This window comes from Mauremys reevesii, linkage group 16, assembly GCF_016161935.1.
Source record: "Mauremys reevesii isolate NIE-2019 linkage group 16, ASM1616193v1, whole genome shotgun sequence".
Taxonomy (NCBI): domain Eukaryota; kingdom Metazoa; phylum Chordata; order Testudines; family Geoemydidae; genus Mauremys; species Mauremys reevesii.
In genome coordinates, this window is record NC_052638.1 from 2,304,263 (window position 1) to 2,325,303 (window position 21,041).

Sequence of the window (21,041 nt, forward strand, 5' to 3'; positions counted from 1 at the left end):
TTCTGACTGACCATAGGTTGCACCAGACGGCGGAGAAGTCTAAATTGCATGGATGCATCAATAGTACCAAGTTCCTGGTTGCTAAAGGTTACTGTGTGAAGGTAAGAGCTGTCTTGTGAGAAGACTTTTTGAGAGGTTTGAAAGTTTTTTGTGGCTATCTATTCCATCTCTCCTTCCCTCCCTCCCGAGTAACACCTCAAGCATCTATAGTTTCAGTGCTAATTTACTATGCAGATAGGACACCTGAATTATATGGCCAAACCCCCTACCATTATGCAGTCTTCTCTCCCCCTCCCTCCCCAAAACCCTCTTTCCCCTTTCCAGCTCTCCTCCCAGGACAGTATGAGCAGCACAGGAGTTTGTTTATTTAGATGTTAACTTCAGGCTGTTCTACACAGTCCCCAGATTTTTTTATATTGAAATGCACTGCTGCACTGCAGACCCTGATGGGGAATTCCCTCTTGACTTTAATGCAAATATTGGATGAACATCATCTCTGAAAAGCAGGCAATGTTGTTATTTATTATTGGTATTACTGTAGTGCACAGGAGCCCTCCTTGTGGATCAGGACCCCTTGTGCCAAGTGCTGTACAAACACAGAACAAAAGGATGGCCTCATCTCCATGCTTATTTAGCTACCTAATATGGATGCGGGTGCCTAGCTTTAAGCCCCCAGGTTTGCAAATATAAGTCTCAGTGAAAACATTTCCATCAGCTCTTCATGCAGAGATAGCAGCTGATTAAAGACAAGCTGCCACAAGCAAGGTGAGGAGGCATGGCATGAGGTAGAGGAGAAGTAGAATTGAGGAATGACAGAGTATTGTAATCAGGGTTGACTCTAGGCACCAGCAAAGCAAGCAGCTGCTTGGGGCAGCCCATTTGCAGGGGCGGCAGCCCACAGGGATCCAGCCTGGGAGCTGAGAACCAACAGGGGGCCCTGGGAGCTGTAGTTCCTTGGTTAGCTCCTTGCCTATAGAGCCAGCCCTGGAGCAGGGAAAGAACTACATTTCCCAGCATTCCCTTGGCCATTATCAACAGGAAAGGGAGGGGGAGGAAGTATGGTAGCTGAAACCTCATGCTGCAGCTTGCTGTGAATGGAGAGCTCACTGGTAGAGTGGGGTGGCACTGTGAATGGGGAACAAGTGTGCCCAAGGAGTAAAAGGCTTTGGCCCAGATATCCCCTTCAGAAGACATCCCCAGACTGGCTTAGGGATATTGGTGTGACCTCACTTTGCAACCCCCAAAGAAGGAAGTGGGTGGACTAAATGGACAGTGCCCCTCTCTATCTGAAGCCTAGCAAAGGAGGTACGTGGATCCCACTAGAATTTAAAATGAAAAGTAAGGGAGGGGAGGCTCTGGACCTGGGCAGCTTTAGATACAGTACCAGGCACATAGGAGGATTTCCACTTCTGAGCCATAGAAGCAGAAATTGACTTTTCCTTTCCAGATTTAGCTAATATTCAGAAAGGGAATCTAGCACCTGCCTTCCAGATTTGATCACCTCAAAATTCAGGAGTGTTCAAGCTCAGTTTGGGCAGCTCTTACTTCATTTCTCCCAAATCAAATATACTGATCCCCTGTAATTTGCTCTAGAAAACGTAGGATAGAATTGAGCAAGAAATGCTTCCCAGTGGTTTTTAGGACTGGAATTGCTATTTTCAACAGCCATTGCCTTTTTTAAAAAAAAGTTTTATTTCTTTAAAAGGAAGACAGTGGTATCGCATTGGTAAATTCCCCATAGAAACAAAGAGTGGAACAAAAGAAGAATAAAGGCACCTCAACTTTTCCTCATTTATGGAGGACAGTCTTATAATATGCATCCAGATATCCTCCAATCACACAAGCTGAAAATTGTTCCACTTTACTGCAGCTCTGTAACCATATGGGAACCAATCCTGTCTGTGTTCTTTGCACATCCAAAATTCCTGCTGAATGACCCGCCCTGGGAGCAAGTTACCAGTGACCCAGGGCTGGGGCAGCAGGAGGGTGCAGATGTGTGGTGGGGAGAGCCCAGGGCTGGGGCGGCAGAGGGTGCGGGTGGAAGGGGCAGAGCCCAGGGCGGGGGCAGCAGGGGATGTGGGGGGGGGAGAGCCCAGGGCTGTGGCGGCAGGGGTGGGGTGAGAGCCCAGGGCTGGGGCGGCAGGGGGTGCGGGTTGGGGCAGGGAGAGCCCAGGGCTGGGGCGGCAGGGGGTGCGGGTTGGGGGGGAGAGCCCAGGGCTGGGGCGGCAGGGGTGCGGGTTGGGGCGGGAGAGCCCAGGGCTGGGCGGCAGAGGGGTGCGGGTTGGGGCGGGGAGAGCCCAGGGCTGGGGCGGCAGGGGGTGCGGGTTGGGGCAGGGAGAGCCCAGGGCTGGGGCGGCAGGGGGTGGGGTTGGGGCAGGAGAGCCCAGGGCTGGGGCGGCAGGGGGTGCGGGTTGGGGCGGGGAGAGCCCAGGGCTGGGGCGGCAGGGGTGCGGGTTGGGGGGGAGAGCCCAGGGCTGGGGCGGCAGGGGGGGCAGGGTTGGGGGGAGAGCCCAGGGCTGGGGCCGCAGGGGTGCGGGTTGGGGCGGGGAGAGCCCAGGGCTGGGGCGGCAGGGGTGCGGGTTGGGGGGGGAGAGCCCAGGGCTGGGGCGGCAGGGGTGCGGGTTGGGGGGGAGAGCCCAGGGCTGGGGCGGCAGGGGTGCGGGTTGGGGGGAGAGCCCAGGGCTGGGCGGCAGGGGGTGCGGGTTGGGGCGGGAGAGCCCAGGGCTGGGGCGGCAGGGGGTGCGGGTTGGGGAGAGCCCAGGGCTGGGGCGGCAGGGGTGCGGGTTGGGGGAGAGCCCAGGGCTGGGGCGGCAGGGGGTGCGGGTTGGGGAGAGCCCAGGGCTGGGGCGGCAGGGGGTGCGGGTTGGGGAGAGCCCAGGGCTGGGGCGGCAGGGGGTGCGGGTTGGGGAGAGCCCAGGGCTGGGGCGGCAGGGGTGCGGGTTGGGGAGAGCCCAGGGCTGGGGCGGCAGGGGGTGCGGGTTGGGGGAGAGCCCAGGGCTGGGGCGGCAGGGGGTGCGGGTTGGGGGGAGAGCCCAGGGCTGGGGCGGCAGGGGTGCGGGTTGGGGTGAGAGCCCAGGGCTGGGGCGGCAGGGGTGCGGGTTGGGGAGAGCCCAGGGCTGGGGCGGCAGGGGGTGCGGGTTGGGGGAGAGCCCAGGGCTGGGGCGGCAGGGGGTGCAGGTTGGGGGGGAGAGCTGGGGCGGCAGGGGGTGCAGGTTGGGGGAGAGCCCAGGGCTGGGGCGGCAGGGGTGCAGGTTGGGGGAGAGCCCAGGGCTGGGGCGGCAGGGGTGTGGGTTGTGGGGAGAGCCCAGGGCTGGGGCGGCAGGGGTGCAGGTTGGGGGAGAGCCCAGGCTGGGGCAGCAGGGGTGTGGGTTGTAGGGGGAGAGCCCAGGGCTGGGGCGGCAGGGGGGTGCAGGTTGGGGGGGGGGAAAGCCCAGGGCTGGGGTGGGGTCAGCCAAAATTTTTGTTTTGCCTGGGGCGGCAAAAAACCTAGAGCCGGCCCTGATTGTAATAACAAAATTAGATCTTAAAACACACAGTACCCACCTCAGGGTACATCTTCACTTCAAAAAAAACCCCACAGCAGCGAGTTTCTAAGCCCAGGTCTGCAGACTCGGGCTTGCTCTATGGCACAACACATAGGTGTGTAGTCATTCCGGATCCAGCTGGAGCTCAGGCTCAGAAGCTTCCGGAGGGAGATGAACTTCAGAGTCCAAGCTCCAGCCTGAGCCTGACTGTTTACATGGCTATCATTAGCGCTGTAGCATGAGCCTGAATCAGTAGGCCTTGCTCTGGGACTTGCTGCAGTGGGATGTTTTTGTTTTTTCAATGCAGAAGTACCCCAAGAGCCCCATCCCTGTAAGCAGCATGTACCCTCTTCGTGGTTCGGGAAGGACATATCAAGTGGGGTGTTGTCGGGATCTATCCTGGGTCTGGTTCTATTCAGTATCTTCAGAAACAATTTGGACAATAGCATAGAAAGTACAAAGTTTGCAGCTGATATCAAGCTGGGAGGGGTTGTAAGTGCTGTGAAGGGCAGGATTTGAATTCAAAATGATCTCAACAAACTAAAGAATTGGTCTGAAATAAATATTATGATTTAAAATAAGGACAAATGCAAAGTACTACAGTAAGGAAGGAATAATCAGTCCGACTAATACAAAGTGGGAAATGACCGCCTAGGAAGGAGTGCTACAGAAAAGGATCTGGGGGTTATAGTGGAGGTTGGACATGTAAGCATGACACAAGAAGTAATTCTTCCACTGTACTCAGCAGTGATAAGGCTTCGACTGGAGTATTGTGTCCAGTTTTGGGTATCACACTTTGGGAAAAATGTGGAAATGGTCCAGAGGAGAGCAACAAAAATGATTAAAGGTCTAGAAAGGGGGGAGGGATAGTTCAGTGGTTTGAGCATTGGCCTGCTAAACCCAGGGTTGTGAGTTCAACCCTTGAGGGGGCCATTTAGGGATCTGGGGCAAAAATCTGTCTTGGGACTGGTCCTGCTTTGAGCAGGGGGTTGGACTAGACGAACTCCTGAGGTCCCTTCCAACCCTGATATTCTATGAAAACATGATCTATGAGGAAAGATGGGGGAGAAATGGGTTTGTTTAGTCTGGAGAAGAGAGGACTGAGGTGGGATTACAACAGTCTTCAAGTACATAAAAGGCTGTTATAAAGAGGAGGGTGATAAATTGTTCACCTCAACCACTGAGGATAGGAGAAGTTAAACTGCAGTAAGGGAAATTTAAGATAAACGTTAGTAAAAATGTCCTGTCAGAGTAGCTAAGCATGGGAATAAATTACCTACGGAAATCACAGAATCTCCTTCATAACAGGTTGGACAGAGACCTGTCAGGGATGGTCTAGATAGTCCTACCTCAGTGCAGGGGATTGGATGAGATCAGTAGTTTTCAAACTTTTTAGGCTGCAAACTGCTTTCCAAATAATGTAATCTGCTGCATACCCCCATCTGAGATAGGGTCATAATATACTTATGATTAGATTGCCAATTCTTTCTAAATAAAGTGAGCTGTCTGCCATTACAGGATTTTTCTCATGTAGCCCCTGACAAGAGTATGAGTAACCCACTTTGAAAACCATTGGACTAGATGATCTGTCAAGGTCTCTTCCAGTCTTACATTTCTATGATTTATCTGCATCCTTGAGGATCTCTGCTTCTAGCCCCTTTTTAATCTTACCCCTATTGTGGCCATTATATCTCCATATAAGGCTTAGATGAGACCACTTCTTTCCATCAGTTGGCCAGAGGGGATCATGGTGGTGCACCAAGAAACACACCCTCTCCCTTGTTTCTTCCCTTCTCAATATGGGGCCAAGCACATCATCCTTACATTTATAAGACCCAGGAGTGTGAATCAAACCCATGACCTCCCGCATGGCAAAGCAAGAGCACTCAGCAGACCAGGCAGCCCCTGCAACATGTTCTTGCAGTGGTCTGCTTGATCTCATGGCACTGAAAAGGCCACCATATAACCCAAAGGAAATCAGCTCATTAACCTTGAGCTAGGGACCAGTTATGCAATCACTGCTGCATGTCCCTGATTGCATGGAGCTCATGCTGCTCCTCCTCCCTTTGTCTTTCTCTCCTTCCCTCAATCAGCTGTCAGGATTTGAACTGAGTAAAACTGAGTCATCCATTAAGAGGAGCTGCAAGAAGAAATTGATGGATGTCCCTGCTTCGGCGTACATCTCTCCCCTGGGCCTAGCTTCCCTGTGCCATAAGTATGACGTGCCCAGTGAAATATACAGGTACATCTCCATGGGGATGCTGGACTATGGATGCTCTACTGCAGAGTTTCCTACAGAAGCCAGATTATTAGGCAGGTTCTGTAGGTGGTTTGCTTGGCATGAGATGATGGGAGCCAAGAGTCTTGAGTTCTATTCCTGACTCTCCTGCTAACTTAACCTCTCTCTCCATTAGCTTTCCCTTCTGTTAAAAGGGAACAGTGTTACTCAGACACCCTACATGGAGGGCAGAGCTTGATTAACATTTCTATAGGGCTTTGTGGATGGAGGCTGCTACCAAAGTACAAATTAATGCCACATAGGAAATGGAAGCGCTTTTGACATTGCACTTGCTAAGTTCTCCTCCCCAAGAGATTGGGCACATGGGAAGGGAGAAGTCAATATTAACATAGATGGACTCTACAGAATAATCACAGGAGCCAGCCCGGTGGGGATGGAGTGGAAGATGAGTCTGCTGTGTGGGAGAGCAGCTCACGAATCAGCCTGGTATTCCTAAACCAGGAAGGAGGGAGTGCTCAGATGACATGCTTGTTAGGTGGCTGAGGGTGTGGTTCACCCTCCTTCTCTCCAACAGTTTATTCAGCAAGCAGCACAGCTGATGAGCATAGGAGGAGGGATCAGAGGGAGGCTGAGGAGGCTTTGTTGATGCTCAGCAGGCCTATTTGTGTCCTTTCAGCTTCGGGATCGTCCTGTGGGAGATTGCGACCAGCAAAATTCCATTTGAAGGTGGGCAACAAGGGCTTGTTTTCTGTTGTACTGCAAGCACCTGGGTAAAGGCCTGGGGGCCAATCCAGATGTGTTCTGCTGATGCAGGGTGATATTTGGGATCAAATGCACCACTTAGCAAATGTTTCCTATTGCTACCTAGTGCTCAGGAGCTTCAGATCCCGAGGGGCTATGAAACAACTGACTGTCCAACATGCCTGTATCCACTTGGATCAGGCAGAAAAGTAGCTTTAACTCTATAATCATTCCTGGAATTTAGGCTCCAACTCAGCAAAGCACTTAGACACATATTTAATTGTAAGCACATAAGTAATCCCATCTGTATTCAACAAAGCTCTTAGGCATGTGCTTCGCTACTATTGAAATTAAGTGCTCTGCTGAATTGGGACCTTAAGGCAGGGTTCATAGCAGATGAGTTTTTCAAGGACGCAGCGTAATGAGGATTTCAATCCTGGCTCTTCCCCGCTGTGGGCTTGGCAGGCTGCATGAGGCTCTATTTAAATGCTTGCATTAGGTTCCCTCTCCTGTACCTTCTTGTGGAATCTGAAACAAGTCAGTGCCTCCTGATGTCCCAATTTGTGTGTGTTGTGTTAGGCTGCAGTTCCCAAGAGATCTATCAGAAAGTTTATGAGCAACGTTACCAGGCTCCTGTTGGGGAAGATTGCCCCTCCCACCTGCAGGATGTCATCAATCAGTGCCGGGCCTTTGAGCCTTCACAACGTCCTTCTGCAGAAGGTAGGATGGAGTCCCATGTTTGCTTCCCTTTACTCTACAGTAATACTAGCTACCAGGTGGTGGCTGCTGGACCCCGGTCATACCTGCTGGGGAAATCCCGAGGAGCCGAGGGACTGCAAGCCCAAACCCCCAGTCTGGAAGGAGAGGGATGGGGGGTCTCTATCTGAGAGGAGATGGCTAGGAAAACTGAAACTTTTAAGCTGGTGCCCTTGAGAAAAACCGGGAGGGGGGTCAAGTGCAGTTTAACCCTGAAACTGCCAGTTTTTAATCCAATCTGACCGCCTGCATAACAAAGGCCAGAGAACTTCACCCAGTAATTCCTGCATCAGGCATAACTACTTGTGGTTGATCTTTTTGCAAGACAGTCTTGCTTGATGGATTTCAAGTAATGGCAAATCCCCCACACCCCTGGTAAATTGTTCCAGTGGGTAATGACTAGGGCTACTTTTTAGTAAAAGTCACAGGCAGTAAACAAAAATTCACAGCCTGTGACCTGTCCATGACTTTCACTTTATACCCCTGATGAAAATTTGGGAGGGCAGCCCAGGTACTGGGGGGACAGGAGGTGGTATGCAGACCAGGACCCCCACTGGTGCTGGGGCAGTGGGTGTTGGTGGGGCCAGCAGGCTCCCTACCTGGCTCCATGTTGCCCCTCCCCCAACAGCAGCAGAGTTTGGGTGTGAGAGGTAGCATGGGGTTGAGGCATAGGATGGGGTGAGACGGGCTATGGGTGGTGCTTTCCTGGTGGATTCTCCAGAAGCAGTGACATCCCCCTCACTCAGTTGCTAGGCGGAAGCACAGCCAGGCAGCTCTGCACACTGCTTCCGCCTGCAGGCTCCGCCCCTGCAGCTCCCATTGACTGTGTGAAGCCAGCGCTCTGGATGGAGGCAGTACGCAGAGCTGCCTGACCATGCCTCTGAAGCAGTGGCCTGTGCAACTGGTGCAGGAGCTGCCTGAGTTGCCCCTGAGCCAGGTGCACCAGCCACTGCAGATGTCATGGAGGTCACGGAAAGTTATGGAACCCATAGCCTCAGTGACAAACTCACAGCCTTAGTAATGACCCCCACTGTTACAAATGTGCACCTTGTTTCCAGTTTGAAACTGTCAAGCTTCATCCTCTGGGAGAGTGAAGTGATATAACTTAGGACAGACAGCTGCAAGGGAGGGGTAGAAATTAGTCTCAGAGGGTTAAAAGGCCCTCCTCCCTAGCAACTGGGGGGGAACTACGGGTCAATCAGGTTCAGCTGAGAAGGGTTACCAAAGTATCAGTTAGAATCAGCTGAGAGGGAGCTACCTGAGGTTAATTAGGATCAGCTGATTCCAACTAAGGGCTGCCTGAGACCTTTTTAAACCCTCCCCTGAGGGGGGAAGAGAAGAGAGAGAAGGAGTCCTGCTGCCAGGAGCAGCAAGACAGTGAGCCTCACCAGGAGGAGAGGCAGTATTCTTCTCCCACAAGGGAGAAAAATACACTAAAAAGGACTGGTGGAGAGAAGGAACAGACTTCCCCTGTGTCCCAAGGGGGACCATATTACCCAAGCCTGTCTCACCAGGGCTAAAAGCAGCAGAGGCTGGGGAGACCGAGAAGGTGCCTTGCCACAGAAGGTACAGGGAGAAAAAAGGAGCTAGAACAGGGGTCCTCAAACTTCAATGCATTGTGAGCTCCTTCTGAAAACAAAATTGTTACATGATCCTGGGAGGGAGGCACAGCCTGAGTCCCGCTGCCCCAGGTGAAGTGGAGAGGGGGCCACAGCCTTGGAAGGACTAGACAATGCGAAAACTGCAGGAGAAGGGCAAGGCAGATGCAATGTGTAATAATCAGCAAGGAAGCAAGCTTGCTTTTCAGGAGAGAGGACACAGCACTTCTGTTAACTACACAAACCTCAGCTCACATCAAGATCACACAGGGCTTGCTCAAAGTCTTAACATGTGTTAGCACAGTCACATCTATCCTCCCATTAAATCTGTGCATTTGCATAGTCACTGCCATATTCAGAGCTGGGGGAAAACCACAGCTTAACACTCTGGCTTTCTGAGATCAACAGCATCAAAATTACTGTGCTCTGATTACAGTAGCTCCTGGGTGCTCTGGAATCTGGGGCTTGGCCTTTCACTCTAAGCAATAAATTGCTGTATATGAGAACATCAGAACAGCCATATTGGGCCAGACCAAAGGTCCATCTAGCCCCGTATCCTGTCTACCGACAGTGGTCAATGCCAGGTGCCCCAGAAGGAATGAACAGAACAGGTAACCATCAAGTGATCCATCCCATCACCCATTCACAGCTTCTGGCAAACAGAAGCTAGGGACACCATCCCTGCCCATCCTGGCTAATAGTCTCCATGAACTTATCTAGTTCTTGTTTGAACCTTGTTAGTCTTTGTCTTCACAACATCCTCTGGTAAAGAGGTCCACAGGTTGACTGTACAGTATGTGAAGAAATACTTTCTTTTGTTTTAAACCTGCTGCCTACTAATTTCATGTGGTGGTCCCTACTATCAGGAGCTGTTCTGTCTTTGGGAATGTCTTACTGCTGTTGCTTTTAGCACATACAAAAATAAATAACTGATCCTTCTTATATTTGACAGCAGCAGCACAAAAGGGAGTGGAGACCTGCTGTTGTCCATGAAGGCTTGTGTGATGGAGAGGTTGTCCCCTCTTCCCGCTTGGTGTATCAGGCAGGAAGCAACTGTCTTTAAATCACTCCCATCCCACCATATGGGGCATAGACACTAGAAATTTCAATAGTCTTTTTTGTAAGGAAAGAGTGAGATCTTGAGGTTTGCCATTAGCAAGCCATCATGCTCTCCAAAGGCACAAAGATTTTCGGTAGCATAATCGACCAGGGAATTTCCTGTGCTGAGAACTATAATGAGAGCTGCCACTAGAGGGCACTCAAAGATCAAATTTGTCAGCCCCTTCTGGCATTTTGCCCTAGGTACTTAGTATTCTACATTACCCATCCCCATGCTGGCTTACATTTAAAAAAAAAAACAAAAAAAACTTTCTGCAGCCTCTTCCAATCACTTGTTCATGTGGGTCTGTCTCTGCTGTACATGCTTGTTCCTCTTTTGTTGCTTCTGCACAGTATAAAGCAGTCAGTTTTAATTTTCTCCAATAACCTTCTGTTCTGTTGAGCCTGTAATGAAATGATTGTGTCCTATATACTATTACTGTGTACGTATCAATCATCTTGCTAGGAAAAAAAAATCTGAGTATTCTAATTTGAAAACAAATTCTGTTTGCCTTCTGCAGAGATTGTGGACTCACTGATAGCCATCTATGGCAAGATAAATACAGCAAGCTAGCTGCAAGACACACACACAAGGAGCCCCTTGAGGAAAACAGCCAAGTGTGGTTAGAGTAAAGCATGCGCTGCTCCATCCCTGTCTACCACAACTCTCTAGCATGAAGTTTGTTACACTTTTCCAGCTCTGTAGACTCTTTTTTAAAACAACATCTTGACCTGCCCTCCAACTTCAACGGTGCAACTCTGAGCCTTTAAAGTCGTGCCTGCAATTTTGTACCTGCAATTTACTGTGGACATGGTTTATAGCACTTAGACATCTCCCTTCCTGAGCATGTTGCCAAGATTAGAAAGCCATTTCTATTTCATGTAGGGGGACCAGCCTAGCATCCTGAAGGGAAGCTCCCTTAGTACTGTCAACAGGGTGGGGGGGAGTCAAGGTGAGGCTGTGACAGCTTGGGTGCTGGCTTTAGGGGGGGAGCTAATATTTATGTGGAAATTGGAGAGTTTGGCAAATGGTGGTAGGCATCAAGGTGCGGGCGCTTGTCCCTAGCACTGCAGGGGGGCTTTGTAGCTGGGGTAGGGAGCAGGCTAGGGAGGGGAGTCAGTTTAAAGGCATTTGTTACTGGAAGGAGTTATCACATGTGATCTTCTCATACCCTTCCCCTGACACCCACATGACTTTCTAGCCTCTCTCCCTACAAGGACTCCTGACCTCCATCCCTTCCCCTGCACTGCCCCCTCCTACATTAACCATTAGTATACTCATCCTTAGTGTCCTGCAGTACCTCTCCTCCCCCAAACAAAGTGAGGCACAGTATCCCAGCAACCTTCCCCAAAGCTTAGGCAGTTGTCAGCCACAGCTAGTTTCCTAAGTGGTGAAAATTAACATGGGGCCCAGCTACTTCTGTGCTAAGCTCCAGCATAATGCCTCCCCCTTGTGAGGCCTGGCATGCCGTAGAGCCTGTAACATTCCAAATTATAGACTTGTAAGGTGACTCCAGCATCAGATCTTGGCATGCCCCATATTCCACTGTCACTTGAATCATGCACAGTTCAATGGCAAAGTGGGTATCTGGGACCCAAGTCCACCTCTGAGCTAAAGAGGGGCAGCACTACAAGAGAAAGAGGAATGCAGCAGAACCCTGCATGACCAGAGGCACAGTGGATCACACGTCAGACTAGGCATCCTTACTACTAGTGTAGATCTGAGGAAGATTCTATAATGATCCCTTCTCTAGTAGTATTCCCCCACCCCAAACTCAACTATCTATCTCCCTAGTGCAGGCAGGCAATCATCTTTCTCTCCCCCCTGCAGAGAGATGAGACCCTCATTGCCCCATGTTAAAAGTTGGCCTTTGCTAGATCCCCTGCAACAGACACCTCTGCTCCGAAGGGGTGGAGGAGTGTTTAGCTAATTATCTCTCTCTTTGCCTGGTTAGACACAACTAAATATTTGAGCCCAGGCAAGAAAACAAAACATTTAATAGTTATACTGTCAGCACACCAGGTAGCCTAGGTCAATCTGCCTTTGGGAATTATAACCCCTGGGTGGTAGGAAGGTTAGTGGCAGTAGACTTTGGGACAAAATACCCATGTGAATATGAGCTGAGAAATCAGGTCATTCTTGAAAAATCAAGACACAGGCTGTCCAGTTACTCTATTCCAAATGCAGGAGGTGATCTAGGCATTTGCAAAGCACTGTGTATGTTAACACTGCTATTGAAATGTGGGTTTTAAATAATAAATGTTCTTTATCTGAGACACTTGTAGCCACTTGTCAGGCACCACTAACTGTCAGTGCTAGCCAAGACTGTCTGTAGAATTTGAAACAGAACAGCGCATAAAACAGGTTTTTACACATTGGTGGCACTCCTGGGACTCTTTTGTTGTCACTTATACTGCTAGTCATGATCACTCTGAACTTCATGGTGGCAACAGGGTTAAAACTCTGATGGACTTGATCCAAAAGCACCATCTCATAACAACTGAGCTATAGGAGAATCTCTGTTAACATTATACGGCCTAGGACACAGAGAAGTTCTAACTTCACACAGCCAGCCAGCTCTTTATAGTATTATTTCCTTCTCTGGCCATCCCCAAACAGTGCCAACAGTTTTCTGGTAACTCAGCGTAGTGCAGCATGGACACGCAGGCCAAGACAGCAGCCACTTGGTGGAGGCAGCATGTCAGTAACACTACAGTCATTTAAGGAATACACAAATTTAATTTCCTGTGCAGGGTTATCCACAGTACAGGAAGCCTTGAGGAGGTTTAGTAATTAGCAAATAAATCTATTTTAAATTACTTTTGCTCTCCCCTCTGTTCTTCCTCAGTTAGTGTTGTTTCAGCCCAACTAAAAATAGTTCCAAGCTAAAACCAATAATTACTCCTGCTGTGACCCATGGGAAAAAAAAATGATTCTGGCTCTGTCTGACTGTGCAAAGGAGTTGATGTCACAAGCACTTGGTGGGGACTGACAGTATTTATTTATAAGGTGCCCATCATTTGGGAATCTAAATTCAGCTCCTGTAGAGTCCCGAAAATGTTTTCCTCAAAGCTTGGCATCAAATATATTTGTGGGCCCTCCCAAACAAATTCTCTCAACTTGTCAAATATCAGGGGGTAGCCGTATGTGGTGGAAAATTAGGGTAGCCCTGATGATCTATGCGTTTGCTTACTTGGTCTGGGCCTGCCTTGCAGCTAGCAGGCCCAAAACCTGAGCTAAGCTAAGTATTATGCTCCCTGACAAAGGCGGTCAGGAAGGCAGGGCCAGAGGGCAGGCAATGGAAAGCCCCCAAAACAGGAACAATTTGCAATATGTGCCTACTGCTAAGATATAATAGCTGCTTGCGTGAAGCAATGAGGTAACCTGTAAGTGTGACTCAATCATAGACCATACCTCCCCCTACCCCATTTGTGTAACTACCCCATTGTGTAAATGGACCCCGTAAAAGGACAATTGTGTAATCAGCACCCCATAAAAGGCAAGATTGTAACAGCATTGAAAACCACCAAAAAGCCCTCTACTCACATTGCACCCATCCTAGGCAAGGTTGCAACAGATGGCTGGAAAGTACCAGAAGACCCTAATAAAGTCACCATTACTCAAGTGTGTGTAATTTGTTTGTGGTTTGAAGCTTTAAAAGCTGCTGTGTGCTTAATATCAGGGGAGCAGTTCTGACAACTGCTACCCTCCCCCCCCCATGCACTGGTGTGTTTGTCAATAAACGGGCCTCAGGCTGAGTCTCTGATCAAAATGATGGCTGGGTGAATTTTTCCACAACACGTGTTAGTCTGTATCCACAAAAACAAGGAGTCCGGTGGCACCTTAAAGACTAACATGCAGCTGAAGACATGAGTTTTTTTTTTACCCATGAAAGCTTATGCCCAAATAAAGCTGTTAGTCTTTAAGGTGCCACCGGACTCCTGGTTGTTTCTCTCAACTTGGGAGTCCCTTGCCAAATACCACCTTACCGACTCTCCCTGATGAGGCTGACCTTGCAATAGGATGGCTCCAACAAAGAAAGAGTAGAGTTGTGCCTCAATTTTAAGTAAGAAAAGTTGGCACTTTTTTATATTTGGAAAAGCCACAATTGTGTTACAGGGCTCTCAATAAATAACAAAAATAATTAGCTTCTACATACGGCTTTATATCCATAGGTCTCACACCGCTTTAGAAAGTAAGGGATCAACCCCAAGTGGTAACAATTGAGGGGAGTTTAGAACACGTGACATTTTTAACGTCTGATTGAAACAAACACAGCAAACCCCCTTCATCATCGTCACCAGCACAGCGGCCCCCGCTGGGAAACAGGGGCGATCAACGTACGGCCCAGCTAGCGCGGGACCTGGCTCCCGCTGCTCAGGCGCAGAGACCGGGCCCGGCAGTTGGGCCACGCGCGAGCAGCTCCACGCCACTGAGCCCCGGGGACAAACGCGTTAACCCTTCCCTACCACCACGCCCCCTCCTCCCCCCCCCGGGGCCGTGAGGGGGCGGCGGCCGGATTCACTGCCCCCCCAAGAGCGGCTGGTGCGGACGGGTTACGACCGCCTCAAGCCACGGGCCCAGCACCCCGCTGTCCCAGGGGCTGCTCGGGCGGCGCAGCGCTGCTAGGCGGCGCCAACCCGGACCTCGGCTGCTTCCTGTGGACAAGCCACCAGCCGCGCCCGAGCAGTGCATGCTGGGAGTTACCACCCCCTCCGGGGAGGGGCGGGGCGGCGCGCTGCATGCTGGGAGACGCTCTCTCTAGGCCGTGTAACGTCGTACGTTGGTGGCTAGCAGCCAATCGCTACCTCCTCTTGGCCTGGGGGCGGGACTAGGGTGGGGGTTTAGCTTCTCCTCCCCGGCGCCTTTTCTACCTCCAACAACATTCGAACTTGCTCCGTTCCCCGCCCTTTTTGATTGACAGGCAGTTCGTTCCTCCAGTCAAAAGGTGCTTCGTGAGGCTTTTCCTCTGATCGACAGGCCGATCATCTAGTCACAAAGGGGCACAGGCGGAGTTCCCCCCCTCCAGCTGATTGACAGACAAACCGGCCAATAAAAATGGAGCGCCTGAGTCTTCTCGTCCCCCTCTGGCTAAACTGGCAGCCAACGTGTCCAGTAACAGCCGGCAACGTAACATCGCACCGCCCAATAGAAGTAGGGTTTTCCTTAGTGAGGAAGGTGGCCACCCAATGAGGCCCCGGGGCTGGGTATCTGGCGCTGGCGGGGAAATTGAGCTGAGCGGGAGGCCATGGCGCCTCTCTAGGGGCGGTTGGTAACTCGACCCCTCCCCCTCCCGCGGCCGGAGGTGAGTGCGCCCCCCCCCCCCGGGGCCCGGCCCTGAGCCGAAGCAGTATGTCCCGTGGGTTCCCCGGACACCTGGGTTCTTTCCTGGACTCCGGGCCGGCCCCCTCCCGAGGGCGCGAGGGCCGGCCAGTAACGCCCGCGGGCCCGTCGCCGAGCAGTGGGCTGTGCGAGGCACCTGCGGGCGGAACGGGCGCCTCGGACAGCGGGCCCTGCGGCTTGCACTGGGGCCGGCCCCCAGATCCCGGGTGTGACCCGACGGTGCCGCAGCTGCTCCCCTCTGCTGGCCGCTGGGGTTTCAGCAGGAGCTGCCGGTGTCTGTCCAGCGCCCTGGGGTCCCGGCGCTGCTGCAGCACAAATCACCATAACCAGCAATCCTGCTCTGGGCTGGAGTAAAGCCCTGCAGTGTGGCACCCCCCTTCCTGCTGACCCTAATGCGATAGCCATCTCCTCCTGCCAGGGGCGGCTCCAGGCCCCAGCACACCAAGCGCCTGCTTGGGGCGGCAAATGCCTAGAGCCGCCCCTGCCTCCTGCTCTGCCAGCCTTCATTGCCTGGTGCTTTCTCCCATGCTACCCTTTGTGTGGGGGGAGGAGCTCCCTCCGAAGCAAAGGGTGGTGGTTTGACTGTAGTGTTGGACTGGGACTCAGGTGGTTCAAATCCTTCTTCTGCAGGCTCCCTTTATGATCTTGGGCAAGTCATGTGATCATGCTGTCTCAGTTCCCTTCTGTAGAAAGGTTAATATAATGATGATCAACTCCCCCACCATTTGTCTCTCTTGCCTGTTTAGACATCAGGCTCTTGAGGTGAGACTGCCGTAATGTGTCTCTATTGTGTCTTGCACAATGGAGCTGTAATCTCAGCAGCGGCCTCTAAACACTACTGCAATATAAATAACCATAACATTATCTTCCTTCAGATCCCTCCTTAAACTTCATCTCTGCTGTGATGCCTGCAAAACCGTTAACAATGGCTGGACAGCAGTTAGGCTGATACTGATGCTTATTATACCTTATCCCAGGCCTGCACAACATACGGCCTGCAGGCCGCATGCGGCCCGCGGAGCCTCACTGTGCGGCCCACGGGGGGATTCTAAATCCCCCGCACACGGCGCTCTGCAGGCAGCCCAGAGCCCTTTAAATCTCAGCCGCGGCCGGGAATCAGAGGGCTCTGGGCTGCCAGCAGCCGCGGGAAGCCCAGAGCCCTTTAAATCCCAGCCGTGGCCGGGAATCAGAGGGCTCTGGGCTGCCAGCAGCCGCGGGAAGCCCAGAGCTCTTTAAATCCCAGCCGCGGCCGGGAATCAGAGGGCTCTGGGCTGCCAGCAGCTGTGGGGAGCCCAGAGCCCTTTAAGTCCCAGCCATGGCCAGGAATCAGAGGACTCTGGGCTGCTTGCAGAGATTCCCAGCCGCGGCTGGGATTTAAACGGCTCAGGGTTCCCCGCGGCTGCCGGCAGCCCAGAGCCCTTTGAATCCCAGCCCGCGGCCGCTGATTGCCCCCTCCCTGGACCCCTGCCCCAACTGCCCCCCCAGGACCCCTACCCCTATCTAAGCACCGCTGGTCCTTGTCCCCTGATACCCCTCTCCCGGGACCCCTGCCCCACAGGACCCCACCCCCTACCTAAATGCCGCTGCTCCTTGTCCCCCGATTGCCCCCTCCCGAGACCCCTGCCCCTAACTGCCCCTTGGGACCCCAGCCCCTATCTAAGCCTCCCTTCTCCTTGTCCCCAACTGCCCCCTCCTGAGACCCTCCCAACTTCCCCCCAGGACCCCACCCCCTACCTGTCCCCTGATAAACCTCTGGGACTCCCATGCCTATCCAATTGCTGCCTGTCCCCTGAGTGCCCCTCTGAACCTCTGCCCCATCCAACCCGCCCTGCTCCCTGTCCTTTGACGGCCCCCTGGAACCCCCTACCCCTTCTCCAACCCCCAGCCCCCTGCCCGTGCCACTCAGACCGGCGTGTCTGGCTCGTGCAGCTCCAGACAGTTGCTGCCATGCTCCCCCGTGGAACCCCCCCCCCGCCCAGCACCTGCCTTCCAGATTTGAACACCTCAAAATTCAGGAGTGCTCAAGCTCAGTTTGGGCAGCTGTTACTTCATTTCTCCCAAATCAAATATACTGATCCACTGTAACTTGCTGTAGAAAAAGTAGGATAAAATTGAGCAAGAAATGCTTATTAGCACTGGAATTGCTATTTTCAACAGCCATTGCCTTTTTGTTTGTTTGAAAGGAAGACAGTGATATTGCATTGGCAAATTCCCCATAGCAAGAAAGAGTGGAACAAAAGAATAATAAAGGCACCTCAACTTTTCCTCATTTATGGAGGACAGTCTTATAATATGCATCCAGATATCCTCCAATCGCACAAGCTGAAAATTGTTCCACTTTACTGCAGCTCTGTAACCATATGGGAACCAATCCTGTCTGTGTTTTGTGCACATCCAAAATTCCTGCTGAATGACCCGCCCTGGGAGTGAGTTACCAGTGACCCAGGGCTGGGGCGGCAGGAGGTGGGGGGGCACTGATGGGGGGGAGCCCAGGGCTGGGGCAGCAGCAGGGTGGAGGGAGGGCACTGGTGGGGAGGAAAGGGGGAAGCCCAGCGCTGGGGCGGCAGGGTGTGTGTGTGGGTGGGGGAGAGCCCAGGACTGGGGCAGCAGGAGGGTACAGGGGGGAGCCCAGGGCTGGGAAGGGAAACAGCCATATTTATTTTTGCTTGGGTCAGCAAAAAACCTAGAGCCGGCCCTGCCAGGTTCCCCCAGCTGCCGGAGCCCCGGGCCCTTTAATTTGACCTTGAGGGCTCCCAGCCACCTCTTTAGCTGGGAGCCCCTGGTTGATTTAAAATAAAGTATCACCTCCCCACCCCCAACCTTCCTTTTTGGCCCACAGCTGTTTTGGTGGGGCGGCGCTGGGGAAGGAGGGTTTGTTTCCGCAGGGCTGGGCGGCTCTGGGGCGGGGTGTTTCTGCGGGGCCGGGAGGTTTCGGCCCTCAGCTGTTTTCTTTGGAGGAATGTGGCCCTTGCCGCTTTACGAGTTGTGCAGGCCTGCCTTATCCATTCCCATATCATAGGGCTAGTCTACACTTACGAGCCGGGTCGACGCGGTGAGTTCGACTTCTCGGAGTTCGAACTATCGCGTCTAATCTGGACGCGATAGTTCGAACTCCGGAAGCCATAGTTCGAACTCCGGTACTACACCACTGCAAAAGGCGGTGGCGGAGTCAACCTTGGAGCCGCGGACTTCGATTCCGTGGCGTCTGGACGGGTGAGTAGTTCGAACTAGGGTACTTCGAATTCAGCTGCGCTATTCACGTAGCTGAATTTGCGTACCCTAGTTCGACCCTGCTTCTTAGTGTGGACCAGCCCTTAGAATCATAGAATATCAGGGTTGGAAGGGACCTCAGGAGGTCATCTAGTCCAACCCCCTGCTCAAAGCAGGACCAATACCCAGACAGATTTTTGCCCCAGATCCCTAAATGGCCCCCTCAAGGATTGAACTCAACTCTTTTTCTCTACTTGTCCCTTGTAATATGTTCAGACTATAAACTCTTTGGGGCAGGGACTGCCTTTTAATTCTGTGTGAATAAATAATAAAAACTTAACTTGTAAGAAAGCATTCAGTTTATCTATCCCCCTTAGGGTTGTTTAGAACCCATCGGTTACTCATTTAAGTAGCCACTGTTGGCTAATTTCCCACTTTGAGGGAACAGCCAATACCCTGTCGCAACTATTGGTATGCCTATATGATGTGGAACTTATGGCTTGTCTACAGACAGTGTTTGTACTGCTTTAATTGCGGTTTAAAGAAGGGTATAGGTAAAGCCGTACAGAATTGTGTAGATAAGACTGTATTCACTCTAGAGCTGAAAGTGAGTGTAGAAACTAGTTTTGCTATTGCATCAAATCAGATTTTTAAGGTAATTGTTGAGGTGCCTGTGATGGGGTCGGTCACAGAGACCCCCTGCTTGGGACTGTAACCTGATGTGCTGAAACTACCTTTGAGCCCATTTTCCCTGTCTTGTTGAGCCAGACACACTAGCCTGCTGCAACACAGACCCAGGGTCTGAACCACATCCCCAAAGCTGCAAGTCTTTAACTGAAAACCATTCAGCAAGTAGTCATGTCTCCAGCACCTAGACACCCAGCTCCCAACGGGATCCAAACCCCAAATAAATCCATTTTACAGAGTAAACTCATAAATTGTCTACCCTCTATAACACTGATAGAGATGCACAGCTTCTTTGCTCCCCCAGGTATTAATCACTTACTCTGGGTTCAATAATAAAAGTGATTTTATTAAGAATAAAAAGTAGGATTTAAGTGGTTTCAAGTAATAACAGACAGAATAAAGTAAGTCACCATGTAAAATAAAGCAAAAACATGCAATTCTAAGCCTAATACATTAAGAAACTAAATACAGGTAAATCTCACTCTCAGAGATGTTCCAATATGCTTTTTTCACGGACTAGACTCCTCCTTAGTCTGGGCCCAATCCTTTCCCCTGGTTCAGTTCTTGTTAGTTCCAGCTCAGGTGGTAACTAGGGGATTTCTCATGACTGCAACCCCCTTTGTCCTGTTCCACCCCCTTATATATCTTTTCCACAAGACCGGAATCCTTTGTCCCTCTCTGGGTTCCCACTCCTCCTTCTAAATGGAAAAGCACCAGGTTTAAGATGGATTTCAGTACCAGGTGACTTGGTCACATGTCACTGTAAGACCTCATTCTCCATTCTTTCAGGGTTAGCCTGTCAGGAAGGTTTGAGGGTAAACAGCCATTTACAATCGTCCTGGTTAATGGGAGCCATCAAGATTCCAAACCATTATTAATGGCTTACACTTTGCATAGTTACAATAGGACTTTAGAGTAATACTTCATATTTCTAGCTTTTAGATACAAGAATGATACATACATACAAATAGGATGAACGCACTCAGTAGATTATAAGCTTTGTAATGATACATTACAAGAGACCTTTTGCACGAAGCCTATTCCAGTTACATTATATTCATGCTCATTAGCATATTTCCGTAAAACTTGGAGTGCAAGGTCACAGTGCCAAAGTAACTTTGAACTATTTCAGTGCTAGCTGGTTGCACTGAAATATCCATTGGACAGATGATAAACAACTGATGTGTGGTGCTCCATTATCCCTTTCTAAAGGTAGCTAAAATTACATATCATGGTCAGTGGAAGATACAGGGAATTTTCCCTATTTTGTATTCCATCTGCCTGTTCTTACATGCAGTTACTTAGCTACCATCAGCTTCTGTGATAGTAATAACTTTTGAAGTGACACGGCATTAGCTCTGCCAGGTCTTCTGTGTTTACATTGTACAGGCTCTTCACAACAGGTTGGTAGTCTTAACTTTGAGATGAAATTCATTTCTAGGTTGGTGGTCTAATCTAGTCATGTTTTGTAGGATACAGCAAAGGCCACGGAATTTGTATTTTAACACAGTAACTCTTCTCCATTGGTCAAGATGGTAACTTCCTCTTATTGAAGAGGACTTTAAAATATTTACAACACTGAGTGTTTCAAAATTCTATTGAGGCAGTGTTTGGATAGCTTTAAAGAAAATAATAAACACCATAAAGGATATGCCTGATCTAACAAAAAGTTTTATATTTTCCCTGTAATTAAGACAACTTGTTTAAAATATTGTTTGAATTTCACTATAGATTCCTTTATTCTAAAATGGAATCATCGGTATTATATAGATGAAATTATATCATAGAGAAGAGGATTCCAGCCTATTCATCTACATACACTTTTATGAATTGAGACTGTTTAA

The 21,041-nt window shown here is 50.8% G+C and overlaps 2 protein-coding genes and 1 long non-coding RNA gene across 5 annotated transcripts in view; 2 read left to right on the forward strand and 1 right to left on the reverse strand.

Moving 5' to 3' along the window:
* MLKL (mixed lineage kinase domain like pseudokinase) overlaps positions 1-12,332 on the forward strand; it is a 41,270-nt gene extending 28,938 nt beyond the window's left edge. The window contains exons 7-11 of the mRNA XM_039502796.1: positions 17-101; positions 5,618-5,766; positions 6,440-6,489; positions 7,084-7,224; positions 10,478-12,332. Of these exons, the coding sequence (XP_039358730.1) occupies positions 17-101; positions 5,618-5,766; positions 6,440-6,489; positions 7,084-7,224; positions 10,478-10,530 (478 nt within the window). The 3' untranslated portion in view covers positions 10,531-12,332. The remainder of the gene's footprint in view (positions 1-16; positions 102-5,617; positions 5,767-6,439; positions 6,490-7,083; positions 7,225-10,477) is intronic.
* LOC120384304 lies at positions 10,231-15,300 on the reverse strand. The gene is made up of 2 exons (XR_005588744.1): positions 14,117-15,300; positions 10,231-10,361 (listed from the first exon to the last, which is right to left on the reverse strand). It is a non-coding gene; the product is annotated as an uncharacterized LOC120384304 (long non-coding RNA).
* The window catches only part of RFWD3 (ring finger and WD repeat domain 3), a 56,604-nt gene continuing 50,651 nt past the window's right edge, over positions 15,089-21,041 (forward strand). For 2 of the 3 annotated variants that reach the window (XM_039502794.1, XM_039502793.1), the window contains exon 1: positions 15,090-15,262. The gene's annotated coding sequence lies outside the window, so the exon portion shown is untranslated. Of the gene's footprint in view, positions 15,263-21,041 lie in introns of all 3 variants that reach the window. The other variant, XM_039502795.1, reaches the window with a different exon arrangement.